The 14,130-nt window shown below is 39.7% G+C and overlaps 1 protein-coding gene across 2 annotated transcripts in view; it reads left to right on the top strand.

Annotated features, from left to right (window-relative positions):
• Positions 1 to 14,130, top strand: part of LOC140737588 (paladin-like) — a 357,859-nt gene that overhangs the window by 272,581 nt on the left and 71,148 nt on the right. For both annotated transcript variants that reach the window (XM_073064040.1, XM_073064030.1), the window contains exons 14-18: positions 1,116 to 1,295; positions 4,887 to 5,084; positions 8,465 to 8,605; positions 11,577 to 11,648; positions 13,466 to 13,606. In XM_073064040.1, the coding sequence (XP_072920141.1) occupies positions 1,116 to 1,295; positions 4,887 to 5,084; positions 8,465 to 8,605; positions 11,577 to 11,648; positions 13,466 to 13,606 (732 nt within the window). The remainder of the gene's footprint in view (positions 1 to 1,115; positions 1,296 to 4,886; positions 5,085 to 8,464; positions 8,606 to 11,576; positions 11,649 to 13,465; positions 13,607 to 14,130) is intronic.

Below are 14,130 nucleotides of genomic sequence, written 5' to 3'. Positions count from 1 at the left end.
AACACAGACAAAATGCTGGTGGAACGCAGCAGGCCAGGCAGCATCTATAGGGAGAAGGACTTTGTCAGGATGAAGGATCTTGGCCCATAATGTTGACAGTGCTTCTCCCTATAGATGCTGCCTGGCCTACTGCGTTCCACCAGCATTTTGTGTGTGTAACTGGTGAAGCACCTGTGCAACGGTTGCATGTGCAGTCACTCCCATCTCAGCCACTGAAGCTTGTAACTCCTCCAGAGTTGTTATAGGTCTCTTGGTGGCCTCCCTCACTAGTTCCCCTCTTGCTCGGGCACTCAGTTTTTGAGGAAGGCCTGCTCTAGGTGGATTTACAGCTGTGCCATATTCTTTCCATTTGATGATTTACTTAACTGTATCCCAGGGGATATTCAGTGACTTGGAAATTTTCTTGTCTCCATACTTTTGCTCTTCAATAACCATTTCACATAGCTGCTTGGAGTATTATTTTGTCTTCATGGTGTAGTTTTTGCCAGGATACTGACTCACCAGCAGTTGGACCTTCCAGATACAGGAGTATTTTTACTACAATCAATTGAAACACCTTGACTGGACACAGGTGATCTCCATTTAACTAATTGTGTGACTTCTAAAACCAACTGGCTGCACCAGTGATGATTTGGTGTATCATATTAAGGGGGGGGGGGGTTGAAGACTTATGCAATCAATTATTTTGTATTTTATATTTGTAATTAATTTAGATCACTTTGTAGAGATCTGTTTTCACTTTGACATGAAAAGTGTCTTTTTCCGTTGATCAGTACCATAAAAGCCAACTTAAGTTCACTGTGATTCAATGTTGTAAAACAATAAAACATGAAAACTTCCAAGGGGGAGTGAATATTTTTATAGACACTGTATGTAGAGAATTGCTGTACGTAAAACTGATTTACAGCTCCTCTATCAACTACTTGTGGTTAACTATTTCTCAGAGATCCCAAGACAAATTATGGTCTGAATCCATTGATCCAGTTAGCTAACTAATGAGAAAAACCCAGGCTGGGTGTCTGTAGAAGTTGTTTCAAGATTAGATGCATTTTATTGTGTTAAGATAAGGCTGTGGATTGAGATGAAATCGGAAAATAAAGATATTTTAATTGCAGGGACTGTTGCGGATCTTGTCCTATCTGACAGACGATTTCAGGAGGTTTACTAGGGTGTTGTGTCTAAACCTGAGAGAAGAAGCAGTGTTGCACGCAGATGGACAATTTTATTCACTCAGGGAAGCCAGCAGTCTCCAGCAGGAGATCATTATCCCAGCCACAACAGTGGAACAACTCGAGGTATGCGTCTTCTGTGTGAAGTAACTGTTGCATTTTAAAATCCTTGAGTGTCCTGGTAAGTGGTTTGTCGTTGTTCCTTTTCACACATCGGGCAGCATTTTTGTCTTTCCTGTAGCAGTTTACTGGGTTTTCCGAAGCTGAGTTGCTAGCTCAATGCTCAACCCAGCATGAATGAAAAGCATTAAGGAGCTGGTGGGATTGAAATTCAGGACCATTCACCTCAAAGTCTTGTGCTGATGCCACTACAACACCAGCCAGCGAGTAAGTGATTTGTTACTCTTAAAAAGGTTTCAGGTTCATATTTTCTAACATGCGCTATGCTAACCCCATTTTCTTTTGGCTTTCTATAGAATTCCAGGAAAACTAAACCATTCTTTTATTGATTGGTCAATACAACCAAGTAATCTCCCTAATTACTAAGCCCCATGCTTCACTAATGGGACATCTAGTACAGATTCTGTAACGTGTCTCTTCCAATCTCTCTACCATTCAGTTCAACAATGTTTTTCCAATAGTATGGCTTTGTCAATGGCAAGTTGTGCCTTATGAGCCCGATAGAGGCTTTGTCAATGGTAAGTCGTGCCTTACGAGTCTGATTGAATTTTTTTGAGGATGTGGCTAAATACATTGATGAAGATAGAGCAGGAGATGTAGTGTATATGGATTTCAGCAAGGTATTTGATAAGGTACCCCATGCAAGGTTTATTGAGAGAATAAGGAGGCATGGGATCCAAGGGGACCTTGCTTTGTGGATCCAGAAATGGCTTGCACACAGAAAGCAAAGAGTGGTTGTAAATGGGTCATATTCTGCATGGAGGTCAGTGACCAGTGGTATGCCTCAGATATCTGTTCTGGTACTCCTCCTCTTCATGATTTTTATAAATGACCTGGATGAGGAAGTGCAGAGATGGGTTAGTAAATTTGCTGATGACATAAAGGTTGGGGGTGGTGTGGATAGTGTGGAGGGTTGTCAGAGGTTACAGTGCGACATCGATAGGGTGAGAAGTGGCATATGGAGTTCAACCAGATAAGTGTGAGGTGGTTCATTTTGGTAGGTCAAGTACGATGGCAGAATATAATATTAATGGTAAGACTCTTGGCAGTGTGGAGGATCAGAGAGATCTTGGGGTCCAAGTCCATAGGATACTCAAAGCTGCTGCGCAGGTTGACTGTGACGGTGTATTGGCCTTCATCAAACGTGGGATTGAGTTCAAGAGCTGAGACGTAATGTTGCAGCTATATAGGACCCTGGTCAGACCCCACTTGGAGTACTGTGCTCAGTTCTGATCGCCTCACTATAGGAAGGATGTGGAAACCATAGAAAGGGTGGAGAGGAGATTTACAAGAATATTGCCTGGATTGGGGAGCATGCCTTATGAGACTGGGTTGTGTGAACTCAGCCTTTTCTCCTTGGAGCGACAGAGGATGAGAGGCGACCTGATAGAGGTGTATAAGATGATGAGAGGCATTGATTGTGTGGATAGTCAGAGGCTTTTTCTCAGAGCTGAAATGGCTAACATGAGAGGGCACAGTTTTAAGGTGCTTGGAAGTAGGTACAAAGGAGATGTCAGGGGTAAGTTTTTTACTCAGAGAGTGTTGAGTGTGTGGAATGGCCTGCCAGCAACAGTGATGGAGGCGGATTCAATAGGGTCTTTTAAGAGACTCTTGGATAGGTACATGGAGATTAGAAAAATAGAGGGTTATGTGTAACCCTAGATAATTTCTAAAGTAAGGTGCAGCATTGTGGGCCGAAGGGCCTGTATTGTGTTGTAGGTTTTCTATGTTTCTAGTATGGTTTCTCAGTTCATCCAGTTACATTCATTTGCCATGTTTCTACCAACTTGAGAACTTTGTCAGTGTCCTCTAGTTCTTTGAGAATATTACATTAGGACATAGCCCATATCTGCGATTGATCTATATCCCACTGTCTTCTTTGATAGAATACAGCATCCACAACTTTATACTGTCCACAACTCCACCATATTGTTGCTGTCTGCAAACTTGCTAAGGCATCCATCTACATTTTTGCTATATATCAGAAACAACAAAGGTCCCAGTGCAGATTGTCACTGGTCACTGGCCTTCAGCCAGAAGAACTGCCTTCCACCCGTACTCTCTCTCTTCTATGGGAAGTCAGTTCTGGATCCAAACATGTAATTTACTCTGAAACATGAGTATCTTTATCTTCTGAATCACCTATGACAAGGGACATAATGAAAGGACTTAACTGAACTCTATGTAGATATCATCCACTGTTTTACCCTCATCACGCACCTTTGTTATCTCCACAAAATACTCAGTGAAATTTATCAGTCAAAACCCGCCCTGAGCTAAGCCATGCTACTTAACCTAAGCAGGCCATCCCTTTCCAATACACCTAAATCCTATCCATCAGTATCCTCTCCAATAACTTCTCTACCACTGATAGGGTGCCCATTACCCTTTAATTACCTGCATTATCCCTATTTCCCGTCCTGAACAAAGGCACAGCATTTACCACTCTCCAGTCCTCAAGAACTTTGCTTATTGCTAGTGAAGATACAAAAATCTTTCTCAAAACAATCTCTTTTCTTGCTGTTTTCCATAATCTGGGATATATGTCATCAGGTCCTGAGAACTCATTCACCTTAATGCTTTTCAGAAGACCCAGCACCACCTCCTCAATCTCAAAATGTCCCTGCACATTAGCATGTCCCACTCTTGTTTTTGCTGTCCTCCAGTTTCTTCTCTTCAGGAAATATTGACACATTTAGCATTTCAGCCACTTGCTCTGACTGCAAACACAAACTCCCTCCTTACCTTTGAGTGGACCTAAGTCATAAACACATGATGCTGGAGCAACTCATACAAAATGCTGGAGAAGCTTAGCAAGTCTTGAGTAACACACCAAAGAAACTGGAAGAATTCAGCAGGTTTTGATGAAAGGGTCTCAGCCTGAAATGTATTGGGTTATAGCCCTCCATAGATGCTGCCTAAATTACTGAGGTCCTCTAGCATCTTGTGTGTGTTGCTCTGCTTCGCCATCCTCTTTTTCTTAAAAGAAGTATAAAATGCCTTGGTATTATCCTTGACCCTGCTTGCTGAGGTCATTGCCCTTTTGGCCTTCCTCAAGGTCTTTCATAATCTAAGGGAGAAAAGTATTGTTTTGGGAACTGTCTCTGATGAGCAAAGGCTTTGAGTTTTGCAAATGACATCACTCATGATGCAAGGTCATTAACTTGATATGACTTATTGCGTAATAACACATGCCCAATAGCTTGATTACAGAATATAAGTTCAGCTACTCATTTATCTATCAATCATTTACACATCACTGATGTATAAGTTATAAATATGAGGAGTCATATTTTCTCAAGATTGTAGAGGTGGAGTTTCAACTTACTTTTGTACTGATTATTTGATATAATGGAAACATAGCTTTCCATAGTACTTGAAATCAAGTGGAATTAAAGGTCACCAGGTGATTTTGATTGATGGGTCAATTATAATGATGGTTTTAGGCCTGGTAATACACTGGTATTCTGATGAAATCTGTTGCTTCTGTCTCATATTGAATAAAAGGCTTAACATTAGCATATTTTTGTGTTGCAGGAAGTTGAGACTGCCTCCAAAATGGACCTGTTGAGCTCCAAGCACCCCACAGAGATATGGCAGGAAGAAACAAAAGAAATGAAACAGTTCAGCTCCTGCTTGACTCTGAAGGAGTTTTACAGCCAGGCCTTCATACAGTATCCTCAGCTGCAATACCAACGCATTCCAATTACCGACTGTGCAGCTCCTACAGAAGAGGTACACTATTTCCCCATGGGTTACGTAGGAACACTAATCTTCTTGCTGTTTTTAATTGTTATCATTATTCCTTAAATATTCAATATTGCACCATCTCAGTACAGTGGATTCTGGTTCATTGGGACACATCGAGACCAGTAAATTTTGGCCCAATTAAGTGGCTGACCCAGTTAGCTGAAGTTTTATGGAAATAGTTAAAATGGTATAAAAAAGCCAAGCTACCATTTAACTAAGTAATAAATTATTAAATGAAATACAGAACAAATTAGAACACTAATAATACTATTACAATAATGAATAAAACCAGTGTATTAGTTTCTAATAGTTACTGATGGGGGAATGTATGCTGATGTGTACTTTTGATTGATTGTCCACTACCATAAAGTAAGGAAAAGATGAAGTAACAGTGATATTTTGTGCCCAACAATGTGATTCCACTGGTCTCACTGAAAATAAGTTCCAGATTGACAAGACATTCTCTATTTAAACTTATTTTCACTTATTTCCAATATTTTCACTCACATATTGAATCTGTAGCCTTGAACCATGGGAGCAGTTTCTCTCAACACCCTATCAAAACCCCTCATAATCTGATATACCACTTTCAAAAGTCCCCTCAAATCTTTTTTGATTCAAAAATAGAACACCTAACTTCTTCAATGTAACCTTGAGGATAATTCCAAGAATTATTTTTTTAAATTCATGAAATGCCAAAAATACTGAGAAATCACTGGAACATGATGGCTTCATCATTACTGGGAGTCAAACGAATTGAAAGGGAAAATCTTCTCTATCACTGACAGATAACCCTCAAAATCCCCCAAAATGTAATAAATATTTGCGTAAACCCATCCTTGCACATTATTAAGGCACTATTCGGTCCTTTTTTTTGTTGGTTATTTCTCTCATTATCTTTACATTCATTTTATCATGTAATATACAAAAAGTTTGTGAAAACTTGTATATATTTTATACTGAGAAAATAATTATCCTAAACCTTTGCCTGCCCTTCAATATCTTCATTAAGAGCCTCATTATTATAACATAGGGCTGACTCTTAGCACAGATCTACCACCTGGTCATATTTGCCATTCAAGCACAAGGTCAAAGGCCTTATTTTTTGTCAGTAGTGGTGAGAAGGTCCTGTACCTTATCAGTGATAGCAAAAGTAACCCAAGCCTCTTGTGAGCCTCAGAGAAACATTTCTGCAACCTGGCTCACAAAAATACTTGCAATAAGGTTGAGAGATTTATTTGTTTGGGCCACAATCAGCCATTTATTTTTGTTACTGTTCTGGAAGGGCAGTGTTTAATGACCCCCCCCCCCACCCCCAACTTCTCTCAAGGCATGGCATGATTGAGGAGCTGTTGTTATTGCATAACTCAAACTCTGGCAGATCTAGTCTTGGTGTCAGAATTAAACTGGTGTGAGGAGATGGTGATTGTGGTGGGGGGGTATTGATGTTGGTGTGTAGGCAGAATTAGAGCAAGCATTTGGTCTCATTTGGGGCTAGAGAATCACTTAAAATCTGAACTTAAATGACTGTTTTAGATTGGATATAATTCTCTGGAAACAGCTGTACAGCCCAAACGTCTGTGGTCTACAGCAGAACCTTAACATTTCTGCATGTTACCAAGAACTACACTATCAATTCGTGGACATGTCATCGGGGACTTGGGTGTGACTAGTTACCTTGAATGTGCTGTGTCTTGCTTGTGACATGTATGTTTTGTACCTTGGCCGTGGAGGAAAGCTGTTTCATGTATGGTCAAATAATACTTAACCTGGAACTTGAATGTTAGTGGGAATTATGTCCCAACATCTCTGGAGCAGGACTTAAGTGCATAAATATCTGAACTAATGCCAAGCAATTCTCGTAGAGTCATTAAGTCATAGAGTACACAGCATAGAAACAGGCCTTTTGGCCCAACTTGTCTATACCAACCAAGATATCTATCTGAGCTAGTCTGAATGCTTGCAGCAGGCAGGTAACCACTTAAAACTGCTAATCCAGCAGAAGCTGGGTACACGTGTGGTTAATGTCAGTATTGTGATTTTCTCTTTCCATCCTTGACTTTGTGCACTGTAAAAGTCACTCAAAGGCAGCAATAGCCTGCTTTTAACTGCAGGGCCTGCATTAGGAATTTCTCCTCTTAGTCCCATAAAGAAATCCATGACTTCCTATTGTTATGTGTCCGGCAACAATGAATATAGAATTGAGTCAGGTTTTATAAACAAACATAAACATTTATTAAACTCTGCTCACCACAAATGAAAAGTAAACAAACGACTAACTTAACTGGACGTTAACTGCTACATGGCATTTTAGCAAACGGCCAAACTCTGGAATAGTTCTTAAAGTGGTAAATTCGAACACAGTCTTAAAGTGGTAAATTCGAAAGGCCAAGTGATTTATACAGTCAGTAAGCAGAGACTTTACTGCAACAATTTCTCCGAAGAAAATGATGAATCTGCTGATCACAGTTGAGAGATGCCTTGTCCAAAGGATTCACGACGAAGGAAATAAAAACAGCTTAAAGGAACTGACCTTTTCCTTGGCGAATGAACACTGCACAAACCTTTCTGATCTTACAGGGGTTATCTCAGATGCAGATCACTATTTCTGAATGCAGATTCAATAAGGTCGATCCTCTATTAAACTGCCGAATGACACCAATTTTACTCGATCCTTCAGGTTCCCGTACTTTAGTAAGGTCTCACTCTCCAATACTTAGACTTTAAAATTAAATCAAAGGTACACCAAACATAACTGGCAGCGATTGGCGAAACTGCTGGCACAACGATTCTGTACCTTACAGTAGAAAGTAAAACTCCACTTTAACACGAAACTGTGTCATGGGACAAATACGCAGCATAACAGAGTAACTGACGAATTAAATGACGTATCAACTGTGTAACAACAGGGGTTTCCCGTTATATACCTGTTGAGAACATGTGACCTTACACTGGCGGGAAAATTACATCACCCCACCATCACAAGACCATTACATCATGCTCACAAGATACTCAATTACGTCATGGTCATAAGACAGTCACAAGATACCCACAGGATATGTAACACTATGCCCAAATCAAACTCCTTCCCCACACTAGGCTGAGGATATGGTTCATTTAGACTATGACAGGAAGTTCCTCTTGTTCATACTCACTCCCCAGGATTTGCTTGGAAGATTGATAGGGGCAAAGCAGAGAAATGCAATGATTATGTTTCTTCTTGCTGGAAAATGGACTGTTCACTTTTGTACCTTAAACTGGATGATTAAACCCTGTGTGTTATAATTTGGGTTTGAAAACATTAAAACAAAATATAATATTGTAATTATCAGTTCTGATTTTTGCATTTTTCTTTGTATTGACAGGAATTTGATACCTTCCTTAGTGTCATAAGGTCAAATTTAATAGTAGATCAAAACACAGTGATTGTCTTAAATTGTCGCAACGGTAAAGGAAGGACCACAGCTGGCATGGCTATTTCCCTGCTTCTGGTCTGGCATATAAAAGTGAGTTTAAAAGCTTCTACAGGACCATTTTAAATTACCAATTGACTGGAGGAACTCATGGGAAACACTGACAGTTCTTTTCCCCACACAGATGTTGCTCCATCTGCTCAGTCCCTACAGACAAGGAGATTTTTTGAGATATTTGTCATTTATTTTAGATGATGGTGTGGAAGTAGAAATGCAATGCAACCTGCAGTATCTTTCTGATTTCCAGTGAAGTCTTGCTGACTGCATTTTCCTTTGAAACTCTGTAGTTTGCTACGAGATCATGGTGAAGCAGTGTACAAAACCATAGATAAAGGATAGCCAATGAGAAAGAAAACAGCCTATCATTGAGAAACAGGGAAGTAAGGGACAAAATCTTTGTAAAATGTTCAAGATTTCAGTATCTTCAGCTTCTACAAAATTGAGTGTTTAATTCCTGTAGATTTTGGTTTAGTGGTTTCCCCTAATCACATTGACATTGTTGAAAGATTGCAGGTTTTGTTTATTTATTTAGGATACTAGTTGGAATAGGCCTTTCTGGCCACACAAGCTGCACTGCCCTGATATCCCTGACAAACCCAATTTAACCTTAACCTTATCACAGAACCTTATCAATGACCAATTACCCTGAACGAGAGGACATGGGGAGGACACACAGGGCTCCTTACAGAGAACTCTGAAATTGAACTCCAAACTCTAATGCCCTGAGCTGTAATTCTGTCACAAAACTGCTACACTACCGTGGCTTAGCATTCAACATATAAGTCTAGTGGCATATAATAATATGTTCTTTTGCATATTGTAATAAACTTTACACTACTCAAAAGTATGGGCCTTCTTCATACACTATATTTGAGAAATACTTATTGGTTCTGATTGGGTATTGTAGATAACCATATAACCATATAACAATCACAGCACGGAAACAGGCCATTCCGGCCCTCCTAGTCCGTGCCGAACTCTTAATCTCACCTAGTCCCACCTACCCGCACTCAGCCCATAACCCTCCACTCCTTTCCTATCCATATACCTATCCAATTTTACCTTAAATGACACAACTGATCTGGCCTCTACTACTTCTACAGGAAGCTCATTCCACACAGCTATCACTCTCTGAGTAAAGAAATACCCCCTCGTGTTTCCCTTAAATTTTTGCCCCCTAACTCTCAAATCATGTCCTCTCGTTTGAATCTCCCCTACTCTCAATGGAAACAGCCTATTCACGTCAACTCTATCTATCCCTCTCAACATTTTAAATACCTCGATCAAATCCCCCCTCAACCTTCTACGCTCCAATGAATAGAGACCTAACTTGTTCAACCTTTCTCTGTAACTTAAGTGCTGAAACCCTGGTAACATCCTAGTAAATCGTCTCTGCACTCTCTCTAATTTATTGATATCTTTCCTATAATTCGGTGACCAGAACTGTACACAATATTCCAAATTTGGCCTTACCAATGCCTTGTACAATTTTAACATTACATCCCAACTTCTGTACTCAATGCTCTGATTTATAAAGGCCAGCGTTCCAAAAGCCTTCTTCACCACCCTATCTACATGAGACTCCACCTTCAGGGAACTATGCACTGTTATTCCTAGATCTCTCTGTTCCACTGCATTCCTCAATGCCCTACCATTTACCCTGTATGTTCTATTTGGATTATTCCTGCCAAAATGTAGAACCTCACACTTCTCAGCATTAAACTCCATCTGCCAACGTTCAGCCCATTCTTCTAACCGGCATAAATCTCCCTGCAAGCTTTGAAAACCCACCTCATTATCCACAACACCTCCTACCTTAGTATCATCAGCATACTTACTAATCCAATTTACCACCCCATCATCCAGATCATTTATGTATATTACAAACAACATTGGGCCCAAAACAGATCCCTGAGGCACCCCGCTAGTCACCGGCCTCCATCCCGATAAACAATTATCCACCACTACTCTCTGGCATCTCCCATCTAGCCACTGTTGAATCCATTTTATTACTCCAGCACTAATACCTAACGACTGAACCTTCTTAACTAACCTTCCATGTGGAACTTTGTCAAAGGCCTTGCTGAAGTCCATATAGACTACATCCACTGCCTTACCCTCGTCAACATTCCTCGTAACTACTTCAAAAAATTCAATAAGGTTTGTCAAACATGACCTTCCACGCACAAATCCATGCTGGCTACTCCTAATCAGATCCTGTCTATCCAGATAATTATAAATACTATCTCTAAGAATACTTTCCATTAATTTACCCACCACTGATGTCAAACTGACAGGTCTATAATTGCCAGGCTTACTTCTAGAACCCTTTTTAAACAATGGAACCACATGAGCAATACGCCAATCCTCCGGCACAATCCCTGTTTCTAATGACATCTGAGGGATCAGTGTCTGCTCAATGTCAACACGGTCAAAGCTAATTTGCTTCACTGTGCAGGGATATAATTCCAGTGTGACACTCTGGTACACTGATGGGGTGCTGCATATTGAGAACGTTGATGGATTTATTTAATATTCGACGTAAAACACCCCATGATGCCACATGAAAATGTGTTTGAACAAATTTAAAGCTACATATTATGCTAACCTACAATCAAAACAGTAAGTGCAATACATACCTATCAGACCAGGCAGTCGCATAGGGGTTTCAGGTGAATGACCATACTTTATACTTTCCCATTAGGGATTGTATTCTCTCTCTCCATAGCTAATGGTCTTTTAAACAATCGCATATCCAAATCATTTCACGTGTGAAAAGCCCTCTCAGTATATTTCTTCTAGCTTTCCCTTTTACTCTTCCAGTGATAATCTACACACAATCTACACGCTTTACACACTTGTGGCCTTCATAGATTTAATGTTATTGGCCCTTTATAGAAATTATCTTTCACTATTTGCCTTTATTTCTTTCAATCAAGAATTTATTTTATGCCTAATGTTTCTGAAAATTGCTTAATCTGAAATCCATTGGTTCTCCCGACAGGGGTTTCCAGAACCTATTGTGGAGGATATGGTGAGCATCCCTGATGCAAAGTATACAAAGGGCGAGTTTGAGGTAAGAAACCCATAGTAATTATAGGCTGGAAATTGAAACTCTTTATGGATGCACAGATACAATAATCTTCCAGTCACCTACCTCCTGCACAGTGTTAGTGACTTACCAAAATTACCGATGGCAATGGTAAGCTATTGCTCCTGAACTTTTGATCTGTCTGTGGCATGTTAACCATGCATGGATACTTAACGGATTAATATTGAATTGAATGCAATGTCTTTGTATAGGCGCAAGGTACTGAATCATTATATTTTTAGAGGTCATGGTTTATTTGTTAGATTGCAGAGTCAAACAGTATCTGTGTTGAGACATTACGCTATACTGTATGTACCTATGCAAATATTGCTGAGCAGCAAGTTAGATACAACGTGACCTGCCTGACTAATGTGAGCACAAATGATAAAGTGTGTACAACATGTTTATACTTGTTGATCAAAAAGATGCTAGAAATCTGAAATTTTTAAAAAAGATGTTTTTATTATTGAAGATAATAAACGGTTGATTAAGGGTCAACCAAAAAGCCTCAGTGCTGTGACAGGGACAAAGGACACTCAAGGTTTTTTTTTTGGGAGGGCAAACAATAAGGCTTTTGTGATGGACAACATTAAGCATTTTGGATAGATGTGACAAATCAAATGATGTCAAAAAATGTTTATATCCAGTGGAAAATCTACTTCTCCAGAATTGTGAGGAAAAACTTTGAACCTTGATGGTGTCATCATAGGGACATGGTTTAAAAGCAAGTGGAATACGGGTCTTCATTAGAATGAATGAGAAAATTGCAAAATCCCTAGAGATAATTCAAGATGGAGTATCTCCGGATATCTTTTACTTGATAGCAAAAGAAGGTAGCTCTACCTTTAAGCTAGAGTAGAGCAGGCTTTTCACAAGCTCAACGAAAATTTAAAAATAAGCAAACTTATCATATAAATGTATAAATGAACTTAACCAAATGAACATCATTATTTGGAACTTGGAAGATGAGTGTGAACATAGGATGTGGAATCACATTCATAGATAATATTTGTGATGTCATTACGACTATCTTGAGCTGGATAGTCTGAATGACATCACTCACTTCTTTTATCCTTTGTATGAATTTGCATGCTTGGGTTGAAACACCGTACAAGGCATTCTGTCAAGATGCATAATGGCTTGGTTTGCCAATTGCTCTGTACGTGACTAAGAACTTCAGAGAGTTGTGGACAAGCCTCCCTTCTGTGGTCTCTGTACTTCTCACTGCCGCTTCCCAGTAAAGTAGCCAACATAATCAAAGACTCCACCTATCTCAGACATTCTTTCTAGTCCACGTAGTCCACATCTGCAGTTGTAATTTTGTGTTCCTTTCTAGTCCCTTCTGCCATAGTGGAGAGGGTACAAAATCCTGAAAGCATGGCCAACCAGGCTCAAGGGTAGCGTGTATCCCAGTGTTATCTGACTCTTGAATGGACCATTTTCATGATAAGATGGACTCCCGGCCTCTCAATCTACCTCATTGTCATTTCGCACTTTATTGTTTATCTGTACTGCACTTTTTCAGTAGCTTTTACACTTTATTCTGCATTGTTATTATTTTATCTTGTTCCAGCCCAATGCACTGTGTAATGATCTGTTTTGTGTAAGCAGCATGCAAGACAAGCTTTTCACTGTATCTTGGTGATCGTATTCTAAGTACTAGCCAAACAATACAATCGTTCCGTGATCAGAAAAATGAACAATGTACCCATAATTTAGAGCGCATCGTTAGTCAACATTTACTGTTGGGACATTCTCTAGAGATGATCCCTTTGTTGCAGTTCTGTTTATTTTTCTCTCAGGCAGTTCTTAGTCTGGTCCGTATTCTTCCAAACGGTGACGAAATGAAAAAGGAAGTGGACAGAGCTCTTGATGCAGTGAGTGACTCAATGACTCCCATGATGCACCACTTAAGGGAGCTTATCCTCAACATGTATAAGAAGGTAATTATCATCTTTGCTTTCAAAAGAAGCTGTATTTCCCACTGTCAACAGATGATTATGGCATGTTTACTTTCCATTCACTATTATGTTGACAGTTTATTCAATTCATATATTAGACTTAATATTCACCATGTTTGCTTGTCATTGAAACTGATCATGTGACCTGCTAGATTTGTAAGTGATCTCACACTGGGTCTCCAACCCATACAAGTGTCTTGGTTAATGCGAACTCTCAGTTGGAGGACTTCTCCATCACTGCATTGTTGGGCCACCAATATTGAAGGGAGACCCCATTTGAGTAACGTTGTTTTCCTGGTTATCTGCAGCTGGAGTACAAGAATGGTTGATTGGCAATTTAGTATGGGAATGGAATTATAATGGAAAGAATTCATGTGCAAAAAAGAGAGAGGAAAGAATTAATCTAGCAAGGTTCAGACAATGCAGAGCAAAAGATGCATTGTCTGGAACACAGCTATCTACATTATATTTTCATTGTCCAAGCATCTCCCATGTTGCTGCCATTC

Source organism: Hemitrygon akajei, chromosome 2 (genome assembly GCF_048418815.1).
Source record: "Hemitrygon akajei chromosome 2, sHemAka1.3, whole genome shotgun sequence".
NCBI lineage: Eukaryota > Metazoa > Chordata > Chondrichthyes > Myliobatiformes > Dasyatidae > Hemitrygon > Hemitrygon akajei.
The sequence above is the reverse complement of the archived record's forward strand: the minus strand, read 5'-3'. Positions and strand labels throughout refer to the sequence as shown.